At 48.5% G+C, this 15107-nt stretch overlaps 5 protein-coding genes across 5 annotated transcripts; 2 read left to right on the top strand and 3 right to left on the bottom strand.

Moving 5' to 3' along the window:
• Window positions 1–158: 158 nt before the first annotated feature.
• On the bottom strand, window positions 159–1385 carry N7537_007960 (NAD/NADP octopine/nopaline dehydrogenase family protein; the record flags this gene model as incomplete). The annotated part of the gene is made up of 1 exon (XM_056899015.1): window positions 159–1385. The coding sequence occupies one exon, from the start codon at window positions 1383–1385 to the stop codon at window positions 159–161; it is 1227 nt and encodes a 408-aa protein (XP_056751091.1).
• Window positions 1386–2773: 1388 nt separating this feature from the next.
• On the top strand, window positions 2774–4304 carry N7537_007959 (Major facilitator superfamily domain general substrate transporter; the record flags this gene model as incomplete). The annotated part of the gene is made up of 2 exons (XM_056899014.1): window positions 2774–2980; window positions 3048–4304. 2 exons carry the CDS (start codon window positions 2774–2776, stop codon window positions 4302–4304), a joined length of 1464 nt encoding a protein of 487 aa, XP_056751090.1.
• Window positions 4305–4758: 454 nt separating this feature from the next.
• N7537_007958 (sugar porter family MFS transporter) lies at window positions 4759–6718 on the bottom strand (the record flags this gene model as incomplete). The annotated part of the gene is made up of 5 exons (XM_056899013.1): window positions 4759–4998; window positions 5053–5451; window positions 5513–6047; window positions 6117–6276; window positions 6331–6718. 5 exons carry the CDS (start codon window positions 6716–6718, stop codon window positions 4759–4761), a joined length of 1722 nt encoding a protein of 573 aa, XP_056751089.1.
• Window positions 6719–8136: 1418 nt separating this feature from the next.
• Window positions 8137–9893, bottom strand: N7537_007957 (cytochrome P450; the record flags this gene model as incomplete). The annotated part of the gene is made up of 2 exons (XM_056899012.1): window positions 8137–9315; window positions 9423–9893. 2 exons carry the CDS (start codon window positions 9891–9893, stop codon window positions 8137–8139), a joined length of 1650 nt encoding a protein of 549 aa, XP_056751088.1.
• Window positions 9894–10776: 883 nt separating this feature from the next.
• On the top strand, window positions 10777–12526 carry N7537_007956 (uncharacterized protein; the record flags this gene model as incomplete). The annotated part of the gene is made up of 3 exons (XM_056899011.1): window positions 10777–10897; window positions 10969–11251; window positions 11308–12526. The coding sequence occupies 3 exons, from the start codon at window positions 10777–10779 to the stop codon at window positions 12524–12526; spliced, it is 1623 nt and encodes a 540-aa protein (XP_056751087.1).
• Between the last annotated feature and the right edge of the window lie 2581 nt (window positions 12527–15107).

The following is a 15107-nucleotide window of genomic DNA, read 5'->3' as shown; positions in this document are numbered from 1 at the left end:
GATCCAAATTGTACACAGATGTATTTTAATTTTTGACCACAGCATCGTTATTGCAAAATAGACCCAAATAGACAAGAAAATAAACAGCAAGGAAAATCGAAAAAGTATGAGAACTGCAAACGCGCAAAGACTACCTTTCAACAATGTTAGAGAGCCTATCACGCCCCGACTTGAGCTGTCTGTAATGGAGTATGCAACTCCAGCCTGTTGCCAATAGGTGAGTCTGACAAGGATGCGTGAACACTAGGAGTATTGTCCACTGGTCCACCCAAGGCATGAAGCACTTGATCTTTGCTCGCATCACCAAGTCCAGCAGATTTCAAGGTCCTTCCGTGCTCAAAGTAGTCAAAGCCACTAACAACGGCAGCCATCTCGATAAGTGCTCGGATAGTTGGCGAAGTCAAACCACACTTCAGGCCGAGCTCATACCAGGGGACCAATCCATAAAGAACATCCTCCAATAGATAGCGATGATTAAGAGAGGACGGGGAGCTCTTAGTCTTGTTGTGCACCACGGAGCCTGAAGCAAAATCGTGGTAGTCAGAGTATTCCCGATCATTGTTATAGTTCTGGTTCATGTACGCCGTGATAGGCGTGATCTCGAGACCATAGGCGTGGGAAATTGCCAGGCGCTCCTTGTCCACCTTTTCAGTCACGCGGGAGACAGAGGGTGACATTCCCTGGGCGTAGAAGTAGAAATCGCCCTTGGTGGCCTCGATCCAGCCTGCATTCATGAGCGCTGCTGGGCAATGCACGACGGGGTTGACGTTGTTCAACCCAACCTCGAGCAAATTCTGACACCACACTAGCTTCTGAGAAAATATCATCTCCACCTTGTGTCGGAGGCCGAGCTCGGCCTGGGGGTCAAGTCGCTCGACCTGTGTGGTGTTTGGTGGCTCGGCCCAGATTGACAGAGTCTTCTTGCAGCCCTTTACGAATACCGTGTCACCCTGGATGCGAGTGGCATAAGGGGAGATGTCAGTCTCGAGGATTGCATGAGCGTTGATCTTCGAGCGGGCGGAGAGATAGAAGAAATTGCCCACGTTGATGATGAGAGTATGGTTTCGCAGGTCGAATTGACTCAGCAACGTCAAGATGGTATCCTGTCCATATGAGGGGACTGTGGTTACGATAAAAGGGGAGTGGCGAATGGCAATATAGAGGTCACTGGTGGTTTTGATTTGGAATTTCCCACTGATCTCTCCAGCTGCGTTCAACCAGCCATTGTTCTTCTCAATCATATCCGTCCCACCACGGTGGTCGGGGTGGGCATATAGCATGACTGACTTCCCGCGGCTAGCTAAATCGGCCGCAAAGGCACAGCCACATGGTCCTGCGCCGATGATAGTGACTGTTGGCACGGAGTCAAAATTTTCAGTAGCCATGATGTTGGTGTGGGCTTTGTGTTGAGGGTATCGTTGGTGTCGGATTTGGGGAAAAGAAAGGATTTTCAAGAGTGTTTGTAGAGAGTTTCAGTTGGTTTGATTTGAATTGATGGGTTGATTCGAGGGAACCTGTCCATTTAAATATCGCTGCCTCAAGTCGAAAATGGATCTACACAAAGGATACGTTATCCTATACGTTCTGGCCCCCCCAAGAAGGCATGATTCACATGTACCGGATGTAATTGCATCCGCCCTGCGCTCTGCGTTGTATACCATCCACTTAGGGATCATCCATGGGAACTCTCCCTAGCTTGCGTCATGTCAATGCTATAGTTCGTGCTCTAATGAGGACCATGTGCGCACCGTACAATATACAGTGTACAGAGAACAATATACGATGGTGTGATTATATGATCTACCACGGAGCACACTTGCTGCAAATACATAATATGACTTGATAGGATTAACGGGTGTGGATTTTCTCGAGCATCTTGTCTAATTTGAGTTGGCACAATCCTTCAGCTCAGGGGATTAGTGGACACGAAGGTGAATTCATTACACAATGAAAATTGCAGATCACCACATAGTTCAGTCTAGAAGTCTAGGGAAGCATATCACCTTCGAAGATCCGCCACACGTGTTTCGGGGTTCATTGTCTGCAGGAACTGAAACATCCAGTTTAGTTCGGTACTCCATGTTTCTTCACATTTGCCTATTGAGTTTCATGGTAGTGCGCATGATGGGAACCAATTAGATTTTCTCCTAATCTGCATGAAAACGGTGGGCCAAGTAACGTATATTCTCGATCTGATAAATGATTGTAACGGGGCAACAAGCATCCGAGAATGTGGGTCTTGGGTGGATCATTGCGAATCAATGGGGACCTTACGACCAATCAAACAAGCTTATTGGTGCCATGTGAGCTTGTCTTAAGAGGTTCCATGATGACGACCCTGCAGATCTCCAGGTCCAGGGGGTTTCCCGAATATCAACCCACTACGGAGTACCCAGGTAACTCCTAGCTCCGTTGACTCCCGACCCGAAAACTGCCCCTCGGTATTGGCAAAGTTACGTGTCCCCGAAACTACTACTACTACTACTACTACTACTACTACTACTACTACTACTACTAGGTAATTATTGACACTTGGATAATTTTTGAGTAGTCGATCACTATGTTCGAGATTTTCATAGTGGAACCTTTTCTCCTAATTTGACGTCACAGTATGCTACGGCCTTTTTGGTGTTGCCTGCTGGGTCGACGATGAGTTGTTCATTGCGATTAGTCAGTGGAAAAGGGGACGGGGAGAACCTCATAATTTCTAAATAATCCAATTCATTCAATCTATCTCGACATTTTCACACATGCCCTAACAACTCGGACAATAATGAATTCGGAAATTACGCTTGCAGAGTATGTGCCGCCGTACAGCTCCTTTAGCACCGCAAAAAAAAGATACATCGTTGCTACGGCTGCTGGAGCCGGTCTCTTTTCCTCCTTGTCGGCCCAGATTTATTTCCCAGCTCTGAATACGCTGGCTAGTGACCTCAATGTATCAGCATCCATGATCAACCTGACGGTGACGAGTTACATGGTAAGGATGCCCCATTTGATGCAAATGTCAGAACGCACATGTTAACGGATGGGGATAACTTCACCAGATCTTCCAAGGAATTGCGCCCATGTTCATCGGCGACTTTGCAGACAGAACAGGTCGTCGACCAGCCTACATCATTTGTTTCGTGATTTACATCGCGTCAAACATCGGACTGGCTTTGCAGGATAGCTACGCTGCTCTAATTGTATTGCGATGTTTGCAGAGTTCTGGGATCAGCAGTAGCGTGGCACTCTCCGCAGCTACCGTGGCCGATATCAGTACGAAACAGGAACGAGGATCGATGATGGGCTTTGTGATGGCTGGCAATTTCATGGGCCCCGCCATTGGTCCGATTATCGGAGGCCTTTTAGCCCAATATCTGGGCTGGCGGTCGATCTTCTGGTTCTTAACCATCGCCTCCGGTGTATTCTTATTACCTCTTCTCCTCTTTCTCCCCGAAACAGCCCGAAATGTCGTCGGTGACGGATCATCTCCTGCGCAGAGATGGAATCGGCCATTGATTCACCTCTTCTCTCGCCAGAATGGGGACAAGCAGGATCCTTCCGACAAGGATAGTCTTGATCGACCTGGTAGCAGCGACTCACCAAAGAAAATTATTGAGCACAAACTCCAGTTCCCGAATCCCTTGAAGCCTTTGATACTTGTGTTCCATCCAAACTCGATCATCATTCTCTTGGTAACGGGAATTATTATGGGTGGAAACATGACAGTTCTCTCGTCTATCACAGAGATATACACAGCGCAGTATGGCCTGGATGAGCTTGAGATCGGTCTATGCTATATCTCACTAGGTACTGGGTCTATCGTGGCATCTGTTGTGACAGGGCGCTTGCTGGATTGGAACTACCAACGTATGGCTGCCAACAAAGCCGCCAATTCTGCTGCCCCCGAACAAGACACAACCGAGAATTCGATCTCTGTCGAGAAGGCCCGTAGTATGATTACTATTCCCCTCGTTGTCCTCGGCAGTCTCACTGTGCTGGCATTTGGCTGGGTCTTGAAGTATGGCGCGCCTCTTGCGGCTCCAGAGGTGCTTCTGTTCTTCGTTGGCGTAGGGCAGACTGGCGGCTTCATCTCCACCTCTACCCTGCTGGTCGATCTGCACACAGCTAACCCCGCTGCTGCTACCGCTGCCAACAACATGGTGCGGTCTTTCTTCTCGGCCGCGGCCTCAGCTGCCATCGACCCTATGCTGACAGCAATGGGTCGGGGATGGACATTCACGCTGGTGGCATTCATCTTGCTAGCGACGATTCCATTTCTGTTGTTGCTCTGTGGGATGTGGTGTCAAAAGAGATAATTACCGGAGAGGTCTGAGGACTGATAGATGTTCATCAGCTGGCGCATTACTGATATAAATATCTCTCGGAGACGAGATGACACTGAATACTCGAAATATTTGAAAATAAATTACCGTCATTGAGGTTTCGCGATTCTTGAATTACTAGAATTTACATGTATATTCAGGTTGCCCAAGACATCTTGTGGGAAGCCCTACCGTAGATATTCTCATTTAAGATCGGGGGACGTTAAAGAAACTACGTACATACACATCGGACCTTTGTCCGCGCAAGAGAAGGGAAGGGGACAAGAAGCGGAGATGTGGAACGAAAAAATATGAACTGTGGTGTTTGAAAGTCCTAAAAACTATGCGGATTCTTTATTCACTGTTACATCAGTAAAGAAGATGTAGAAAATCTATGAAGTATTCCATGAAAGATATCATAGCTGCACTCTAGTCCTGCTTTACTAACCTATGAGCTGGTAGGTCGCTCCATAGACTGTTCCATGAGCCTGGAAAGAATGGCGGCACGGCTTTCAGCTTCTTCAACAGTGGACTTATCTTTGAATACAGAGTCCATCTGCTCCAGAGTACGACCGGCGGTCTCAGGAACAAGGAAATATACCCATATCCCCGAGAGAGCGCTGAAACAGCAAAAGAAAACATAAGTGCCAAAGCCAATGTTCTGGAGCATTGGAGGTGTGATTAACCCCTAAAAATGAATTAGCAAAGGAACCCAGCTTTTTAGTATGCTGTCTATACTCACAATTATGAAGTTGTTACCCCAATTAGACATAGTGCCGAAAGCGCATCCTTTGGCACGAAGGGAAGAAGGGAAGATCTCCGCAGGCATTGCCCACGGGATAGGACCCCAGGTGGCTCCGAACGACAACATAAAGAAAAGAATCAAAGACACACTGGCCCAGCCGGGGGCAGTATGATCAGTCCATTTTCCATTGTATTTCCCAACCAGAATGGAAATGATGAAATGCGCGAGGAACATGCAAAACGCGCCACCCAGAAGAAGCTTGCGACGGCCGAAGCGGTCCATACCCCAAAGAGACCAGACACAGGCGACGACTTGGCAAATGTTCATCACACCTGACATGGTCAGTTGCATCTCGTAGTCTAGGCCCATTGTTTCGAATAGGGTCGGCGAGTAATACTAGATACGTCAACAGTTAGAAAGGTTTCCAGCAACTTCACGAAATGGGGTGTAAGCTCACAATTAGAGCGTTAATACCAACAAACTGTTGGAAGAACATCAGGCCCACAGCTACCTGGGTGCGCTTATAGATGGGCATTTTCCAACAATCAACATACAACGCCAATTGTAGCTTGATGGTATTCCACAACCCAGGGCTAGTTAGGCTGGGGTGTTTCTTTTCTGAAGCCTCCTTGCAATATCTGCATTCGGCGCGAATTTCGCACCATTCCTGCAGAACTCGCTCGTCGCTGGTGGGTAGTTCACGAATCTTAGCAAGTGTCCGGAGAGCCTCTTCATCTCGACCACGCTGGCACAGCCACCTAGGAGAATAAGGCAACATGAAAACACCAGCGACCATGAAGAGAGCCGGGATCATCTGGATCAGGAATGGAAGACGCCATGACCAGTGCCCTGGAATATGGCGCGTGCCATAGGTGATGTAGAAGGCGATGACAATACCAGTGACAATGCTCAGTTCCTGAAGAACCAGCAGAGTACCTCGAATCTCAGGAGGAGCAATCTCAGAGATATAAAGTGGGGCGACCATAGCAAGCCTGTGTGGAAATTAGAATGAGAGCAAAGACCGACGGCAAAGATCGACGGAACTTGGTTTCCGGTCTTACATTCCCACGCCAACGCCTCCTATAAAGCGTGCGACGGTCAACATAGCAAAGGAGACTGCTCCAGTCTGTAGGGCGGCGCCAATAAGGAAGATACAGCCAGCAGTAAATATGCCCCATTTGCGGGAAATCTTGTCGGCGATCCAACCCTGGTTTAGAGCACCTGAGATGTATTAGCCCCGTCCGTAGTGTGATAAAGATGCTTAACAGTAGTTACCAATAAAAGCCCCCAATTCAAGGATAGCAGTCATAAGGCCCTTTTTGAATCCAGCTCCTGGAGCAGTTGGGGAGACATCAGGAAACTCCTCAAGGAACTGAGGCATCACAAGCGTAATCGAGACCACGCCCTGGTCATAACCGAAGAGGATACCCCCCATGGTAGCGAATAGTGCACACAGGAATACATATTTGGAAGAAAACAATCCCTGAATCCCGCTCTTGGTGTAGCTGCGACGTAACTGCCCGTCTGGAGCACCATTGTGTCCATCGGCGGACTCGGTGGGTCCTCGGGGGAGAATCACCCCTATTTGGACATTGTTCAAAGACGCACTCTCCACATGAGTAGAAGTGTCATTGTCATTGTCAGACAGGCTCTTTTTCTCCATATTGTGCAAATGTTGGAAACAGGCGTAATGTTATAGGCTAAGTAAACCCCGTGGGGAAATTTAGTGGAAACCTGGGGAATCCGGGGATGCTATTTAACTTGACTAGTTTACATGCGGGGTACATGCAAGGGACTCCATAAGTCTTCATAGGAGTCGAAGAGTCTAGGAGTCTAGGGGTCGATCTCTAAGCCTCGAATTCATTGCAAGGTTCGGCCATGAATGCCGATGTGCTGCCCAGCTTTGGCCAAGGCAGGGAATATAAATCCGAGGCTTGGGAGAAGTAGTAGTCTTTTTACTCCCGGATACATCCCGCGTATTCGTTCATAAAACGGGTATACGATCTGCCGGTATGATATCCGGTCTAAATATGCCTCAACTTGGCAGCAGGAGGAACAGCGCCTCTCTGGAATCCTAAGTGCGAATACCGGCTATGTTATGAAAAAGACGTTTTAAGTTTGAGTTAAACCTCACGTATCATTCAAATCTTAAAGATTCCATAACCTCCTGCTAAATTGTACTCCGTAGTCGTCATCTCTCGGAGGCCATTTATGGACTTGTGCGGATAAATTTTTGGGGCAGCCAACTGAAAGGTTGGTTAAGTTGCTGGCGCCAGCATCACAACGGCGTACGACGGTAATATATTTTGTAATTTTGGCTATAGAAGTGTATGGTTCCTAGCCACCTAGATGAAGACCAAGTTTATGAACTATGAATTAGACAAGAGACTTGTGTTTCAACCTTTCCGCTATGGAATGCGAGTGACAACCTTGCCAATATGTGATAAGCTCCAAAGATACTTGTACGCTTCTTGTGCCTTTCCAAATTCGAACGTTTTACTAACAAGTGGATGAATGGAATTTCCAGTGAAACAGGCCAGCAAATCCTGGAATTATTCTCGAGACCCGACAATGATCGGTCGAAGTATGGAGGGTCATTTCCCGGAAATGTCGCATCACTATGCTCATGACTTTGTGATCGACCATATTGGTAATATGGCCAATGGAATGAATTACCCCATTCCATGCAACTGCCTGGAAGGTCTGCGGTAAGGTCCTGATTCCTCTGACTTCGAGGATATGATCTGCTCCTCGGCCATGCGTAACAGCTTTTACGTCTGCCGCCCAGTCCGATGTGCGACAGTTGATGCAGAGCAAAAGGATGAAAGGATATATTTATCTTCGCAGTGTCTGATGAGGCTTTCGAAAAACATTACTTTAGCCAAACATGAGCTTTGTATTAAAAATGATAGTAGGAAACTACCGCGATAAGTCATGCGGTATAGACCTTCGCACAAATATATATAATTTGCAAATCCTTTGGCAAGATCTCCCAAACAAAAGCATTCTCAAATATCCCACCAAACACCCCAAATCATAAAAATAGTCAATCCAGCCCAATCCCAATTCTGCCCAAACCATTCAATCCTCTGTCTCTGCCTGGTGCAATCTCACAGTCACCGGATCAGCAGGACAAGAAGTAAGCGAAACACCAAACCGAATTTCCTTCTCAGAGTTCACATCCTCTATCTTATCAAACCTCTGCAACAATCTCACTAGCACATAACTAGCCCTCATTAAAGCAAATTGCTGGCCAATACATGTTCTGGGTCCCCTATTGAATGGAATATACTCCCAGGTGACGTTCCGGCCGATCCACCGGTCCGGATTGAAGATTTCAGCATCCTCACCCCAGATATCCTTTCGACGGTGTAGGACGTAAGTGCTGTACATGACTGTACGGCCCTTGCGGACATAGATCGGGGAGGTACCGTCTTTCCCGCCGCCACAAGGAAGCGTAGTATCATTTGCGGCACAACGGCGGTTGAAGGGTACGATCGGGTAGAGACGAAGGGTTTCTTTGAGAAAATGCTGGAGGTATTGGCATGATTTCAAAGAAGCAAAGTCCATGTTTCGTGGCTGATGGTAATCACCAAATTGCTCGAGGATATCGTTTCGAAGTCTTGCGAAGATGTCCGGGTGTCGCGCGAGAAGGAGGATCGACCAGCTCAGTAGAGAAGCCGTTGTGTCACGGCCTGCTAAGAGGACGTTTAGAGATTCATCGCGTAACCTCACCGGGTCTTTTGTAGTACTAGTCAGGGCTTTAAGGAAGATATACTGCGATGAAACCTTTTCGATGTCCTGGGGTTTATCTTCCTGCTGCTGCGCCTGCATCAGAGCAGAGTGAACGTACTTGTCCACGAAGGCATGCACAATGTTGATGCACTTCCGAAATTCTTGATTGTTGATGACCCAGTAGAGCCGCTCAAACCGGAGTCGCTCCGCGAGATACCACATGCACCGGTCAAACCCATAGAGGAAAGTATCATCAGAGGGCTGTCCCGCTTGCTTTTTCATAGCAGCAATCTGGCTATCACAACTTTCACCGAAGAGGAACTCTGTGGCTGAGTCAAGAGTGAGACGAAAGAAAATGGCTTGCATGTCCACTGCAGAGGACCAGCCATCAGACAACATCGGAATGGCACGCAATGCGTTCTGAAGATGCCGTTCTTCCCTATCAAGATTGCTCATCTGATCTCGTGTAAACTGAGGCCGTAGCAGTGATCGGGAACGCGACCAACTTTCGCCATCGGTAGTAAACTAGGTCCAAGTCAGTCAAGCTCCCCACCATCCTCGAAGTAGAAAAAAAGAGAAAAAGAAAAGAAAAAGAAAAAAACGCTACTTCCGATGCAGGGGAAAGGACTCACGATTCCATGACCAACAACAGGATCGGCTACGTTACGACGTGTATCACCCAAACCGAAATCCTTGAACTGAGTTGCCAGCATAGCCTGGATATTCTTAGGATCGGCTGTGAACAGGTTCTCCCGACCAGCCTGGCACATACGAAAGGTAGAAACGTATCTGTCATGCTGACGGGATAGAAACGCCATCCGCCTCTCTGCTAGTTGTGGGAGCAGCTTCTCTCTCGCTGCTTTGAGTGTCTGGAGGAGAATGGAAATACCGAAAGGGTCCTGGCCGGGGTAGACAGGGGGTTCTCCACAGCCTACCATGCGAGCTTTCTGGGCATGATGCCAGGTGGAATAGAAGGATAGAAGCAGACGCCCTGTAATGGTGAGTACCACAAGGGCTGGAACCAACCAACTTTGCATGAGGAGGTTGTTAAGCGTTGTGGTACCAGTACAGGAGGTGCTGAGATACACCTTTGACTCGGACATGGTGTGAGAGATGAAGTAGAAGAATTGAAGCATAGTAATAACCTTATCTGGTGATTTTCAACCCTATAAAAGACCAAATAAGGCTGGAAAAAGTAGGTAAAAATGTACCGGCCAGTGAATTCACCAGTATGCTGTCGCAATATTAATATAACAAAACAAATCTTTTGATCATTATCAAGGAATCTAAAGATCATATACTTGTATAGTGAATCAAACATAGCGGAATCTTAATTTAGCATAGATGAACAACGGGCCCACTATCCCTGCAAGAGACGATGGTCTCACATCTGAATGCCTTACCGGCAGCCCCCACCTGCACTAAGCGGCACATTCTTCCTAATGCGGTAGTACCTACCAACCTTGGCTTCCAACCTAGGGCCAGAATTTCTCTCGACATGCTAATCATGATTATTTACTCGAGGCTGTAAATTGTTCCTACGGTGCCACGTGTCAAGCGCCGGGCAGATGGGACATAGACTCGGTAGATCAGCAATTGGGCTGACGTGATACGAACTATATTTCCTTTACAACCACAGCACTGGCCTAGATGTCCTTATGAGCGGGTCCAGGCATGGTGGAAGTGGTAATAAGTGGGTTCAGATCTAGAATAGATTCTGGCCGGTACAAAGAACGAGGTACTCGGTATCCTGGTCCATCTTGCATTAGCCTTACCATTAGGAGGTGATATATGAAATACATTATGCGGTTCCCCGTCAGGCGAGGATGGAGTACATTCCTTTCATGATTCATGCCCCACATCTCTTGGGCTCTATAAAGGTCATATCTATTTATAAGAACCACCCTTCCCTTACGTCTAATACGTTTTGCTGGCGTGTATTGATCCCTTGATCGCCAAGAACCGTATTTCAGCATCAACCTCACTATGTCATCTTCAGGGAAGGACGAGAGCTCATTGTCGCTAGAGGCCCATCCTCGCAGCCATATCCCCGACTGGAAATGGAAGGGAACGCTTGCAGTCCTTGTTCTGACAACCCTCATTAATGGTCGGTTAAGCCCTTATATCATTACGCCACGCGCATCCCACATCATCCTTCTGACGAAGTCATTGTTTTAGGTTATGATGTGAGCAATGTGGCCAATATCCAGCCCGCCCTTTACAAGGCCTTCGGCAACATTACGCTTCTGCCATGGATCAGCTTGTCCTTTAGCCTCGCCGTGTTTGCCGTCCTATCCTTCTCCCGGAAGATCTTGTATTGTGTCGACATGAAGTGGATCTATATCGCTAACCTTGTGATATTCATGGCTGGTGCTGCTGTCGCCGGCGCAGCTCTCAATCTCCCTACGGTCATTGTAGGACGGATCATCATGGGTGTCGGTGGTGCTGTTGTTTACCAAAGGTCTGTTCCAATCCATCTCTGACGTTGTTAGGCTCATAGGACTCACAGCAACATAGCAACCTGACATTTGTCGCCGTCTTCGCCACGCCCGATGAGACACCTCGCCTATTCGGTCTTCTGAGCGCAATATGGGCTGTGGGTCTCGTCATTGGAGGTCCTATCGGCTCCGCTCTCGCCTCAAACAGACACACCACCTGGCGGTGGGCTTTCTACATGAACCTACCATGGGTAGGTCTCAGTCTTGTGGGCGCCATTCTCTGCCTCCCTCGCAAATACCTAGGGCCGGAAATTCCGTTAGTCTCTCGATTGATGGCGATTGACCCCATCGGCATTGCGTTTAACATAGCGGCCCCAGTACTATTTGCCCTCGCATTGGAGTTCTCCGGTCCTGTATGGGACTGGGGATCTGGTGCGTCTATCGCGACCTGGGTAGTTTTCGGGGTGGTCCTGGTTGGATGGATCGCCCAACAATATTGGTGCATTGGCACGACTTCTGAGCAACGCGCTATCCCCCTTCACTTGCTGAGTCGGGTTGACCTGCTTCCGCTTTGGATCGCGTCTGGATGTGCGGGCGCATCGTACGCCATCACACTCTACTACACGCCACTCTTCTTCGCGTTCGCTCGCGGCCACAGCGCCATGAAGCAAACTGTCCGGCTTCTTCCTTTCGTTCTGGTATTCATCGCCGTGGTCATCCTCGTCGGAGCGTCGCTCCCCATCTTTGGCCGCTACAACCTGATCTACATCGTTGCGGGAATTGCCACGATCGCGGGGGCTGGCGCCATGGCCGGCACACTGAGTCCCCACGTCTCAGAATCCCAGGTGTTAGGCCTAGAAGCACTGATTGGCGTTGGTCTGGGTTGTTCGTTCCAGCATGGGGTGGGTGTCTCGAATGTGATAAATAAGACCCCACGCGACCGCGTCGACAGCGCGGTCATGTTCAATATGGCACAGATGGGCGGCATTGCAATTGCCCTGGCGATTGCGGGCTCGATTTTCCAAAATGTGGGGTACAACCTGCTGACGGATGCCATTGGGGATAACGGGTACTCAGAAAAAGAACTGCGTGAGGCGCTCGCCGGGGTATCATCAGCAGTGTGGCAGTCTGGCAATCCCGAGGTTCTTTCTCGTGGAGTTGACGCCGTGGCCACAGTTATTGGTCGGGAGTTTTATTTAGTGGTGGCCGGCGGTGCCATCTGTCTCATCTGCGGGTTGGTGATGAGATGGGAGCGATTGGACTATGGCAGGAATAAGAGCAAGGATGTCGAGGCGTGACCGCTACTCGCAATATTTATTTTTAGCTACCACTCGACTCCGGTATAAAGGTCATATCTAATATGCCTTAACCGAATTAGGTCGAATGTTGCGCACACCCATGCCAAAGTCTGCCAAGCGACAGATAATACTCGAGTTATTGGCCAACGGCTAACATTTCTCCTGCGATGGGGCCAAGGCGGAATGGCCCTATATTTTGGTTGGAACCGAGTGGACGCTTTGAGCCCTGGCCTCCTCCCGGTTATAGAGTAGTGTGAATGACCCCTATTATTCATCTTGCGTAGTTAATGATGTTAATGATGTTTAGTTTCTTGATGTTCAGCCTCAGAAAATCCCAGACTTATAAATTATTACGGGGCTGAGTGTCTGGGCGCCACGACACCTCATACCTTGCTTGACTCGCTCCTTCGGCCTTGCGAGTAGCTCGAATAAATTTCAGGATCGATACCATACAAGTCCACACCGCACCCGACCCCTGTTATTTAGTCGTAAAGTCGCCCAAGTATCATAATACTCACCGCTGGGTCGTCGTATGGCCGTAAATAGCATAATTCCAACCCATTATAATTTATATAAGCCCGTAAATTTACCGCAACCTCATTGCGACACGCTCAAATGTCAAGAGTGACGCTAGCACCACACCTTTCTTCGCCCCTTATTTCTCGTGTTCATACAGACAATACCGTATTCGCGCTTTCACACAGGACTTGCTTACGTAGGTTTTCTTCTTTTACTCCACTTCCGCACCTCCTTCCTATGCTTGGCCTTGTTGGCCGCGCTCATGGGTCTCGCTGCAGTTGTCTTCCGTTTTTCAGGCCCCACCGGTATTTCCGAAGGCACCGTCCTCTGTGGAATTGTGGAAAGGACGTGCTCGTCATGTTCGATGCCTAGCATGGAATCGAGATCGAGAATCGCATCATCTTCCTAGTATTTGTCCATTGTGTGGTCATAGCTCCGTTTCATCCTGCGGGCTGAAGGTAGTAGGTAGAAACCTCCATCATCCTGTGTCTCCAAAAAGCCATGGTATATCGCGGTTCATCCTCGTTGCCCTCCAGGGATGTGGGTTAGTGTCAGCTCAACAGCCTGACGATGTTATTTCCTCTCAAGCTTGTGGGCTGTTTTCCGTTCAACAGCTTGACAATTTCGCAAAATGCAGAGTGGGGCAAGCACCTTGGTAGTTGAAGACGTCAATTTGATGCCCGTAGGGACAGGTTTCCCGAAGATAGCATATCAAATCCTTGTAGTTATTCTCCTCATGTGTGGTCAAAGAAACATTCATTAGAGATGCCGTAGAAGACGACAAAGATGAAGTCTCCAGAGAACGAAGCTAACCACATTTGTAAGTAGTGTAGGAAGTTATTGGGCTTTGGCGGCGTCGAGCTTTCAATACTGCAGTTCGAAGGTTTCGAGCATGGATCGAAGTGAGGCAACAGAGGTTGGTATGGGTACTCGGCCTGATAGCCGGTTCCATTTTGTCTCCTTAATTCGGCAGATCCATGCAGGCAATGGTCGGGCGTATCAATCTGGCAGATCATCTTATACCCAGACTTGAAATGCATCTGTACCTCAGGGTACTTGTTCTCCAAGCAGCAAATAGATGTGAAAAGAATGCAAAGGGTAAAAATCCGCCACCAGCCTTCGGTTGGGTATGACTTCAGCAGGTCCTGGACGGCTAGGTTATAGTGCAGGAGGGTATGCAAATTGTCAGGCGTTGTAGATGTACCAACAGGTACAGTGGAGACAGAAGATTCGTGGGCTGACGCGAGGCTAATAATGGCATGCCAGATGACACCGTCAAGGTAGCAAGCTCTAGAAATTCTGTATTCCAAAATGTAGAATCAAAGATGCCTCCTAGTGGAGGAGCTGTCACATCGATGAAGGAACGGAAGCTACATAGTTCCTTAGGGGCCTTGCCACGGAGAGGCGAGATAGGATTAGCCACAACCTGAAGGGCCCGAATCGGAAGATTATGTGGATTGTGGGGCCCAAAGGCTGGTATGGTAGCATAGCTGTCACACCTGCGGCCAGTAGAAACACACTGCTTGCATCCCGGTCTCGCCTCGTCACAACGTGCTTTCCTACTCCTATTGATGGTGGCTTGGTTAGAGCTGGTCACCAAGGACTGTTTGAGGTGGCGTACCTGCAGGTATTGCACCCTTTTCTATCTTTGGTATGGTAGGCTCGTTTAACAACTTTAGTCTTTGTGACTCGTGGCTGGCTGTCATCGGCCTTTTAGGCTGTAGTGGGTGCCACAATAATGGTCAATTTCTCAATAGGTTGCTGTTTCGGCTTCGAGAAGGTAAATTTAGCTCTTGGAATTTGAAGCGTCGGGTTCCATTATCGACACATGGAATCTGTACGCGAGTGCACCGCGAACATTTGGGGGTTGATTCATCACACTTCTTTTTTGCTGACACGTCTCACAGCCTCGACTTGACGGAACGCCAGGCATTGAACACTCAGCAGCCTCATACGAGTTACTGCTCAAATGGTTCTTCCGAGTGGGGTGAGGTACTAGGATGGAGACAAGAATCTCCCCGCGCGTATGTTGCAGTTCCTATGACGGAGATAAGCGCGTGGA

The sequence above is a fragment of the Penicillium hordei genome, assembly GCF_028827395.1.
Source record: "Penicillium hordei strain IBT 12815 chromosome Unknown utg000004l_segment0_segment0, whole genome shotgun sequence".
NCBI classification, from domain to species: Eukaryota; Fungi; Ascomycota; class Eurotiomycetes; order Eurotiales; family Aspergillaceae; genus Penicillium; species Penicillium hordei.
The sequence above is the reverse complement of the archived record's forward strand: the minus strand, read 5'-3'. Positions and strand labels throughout refer to the sequence as shown.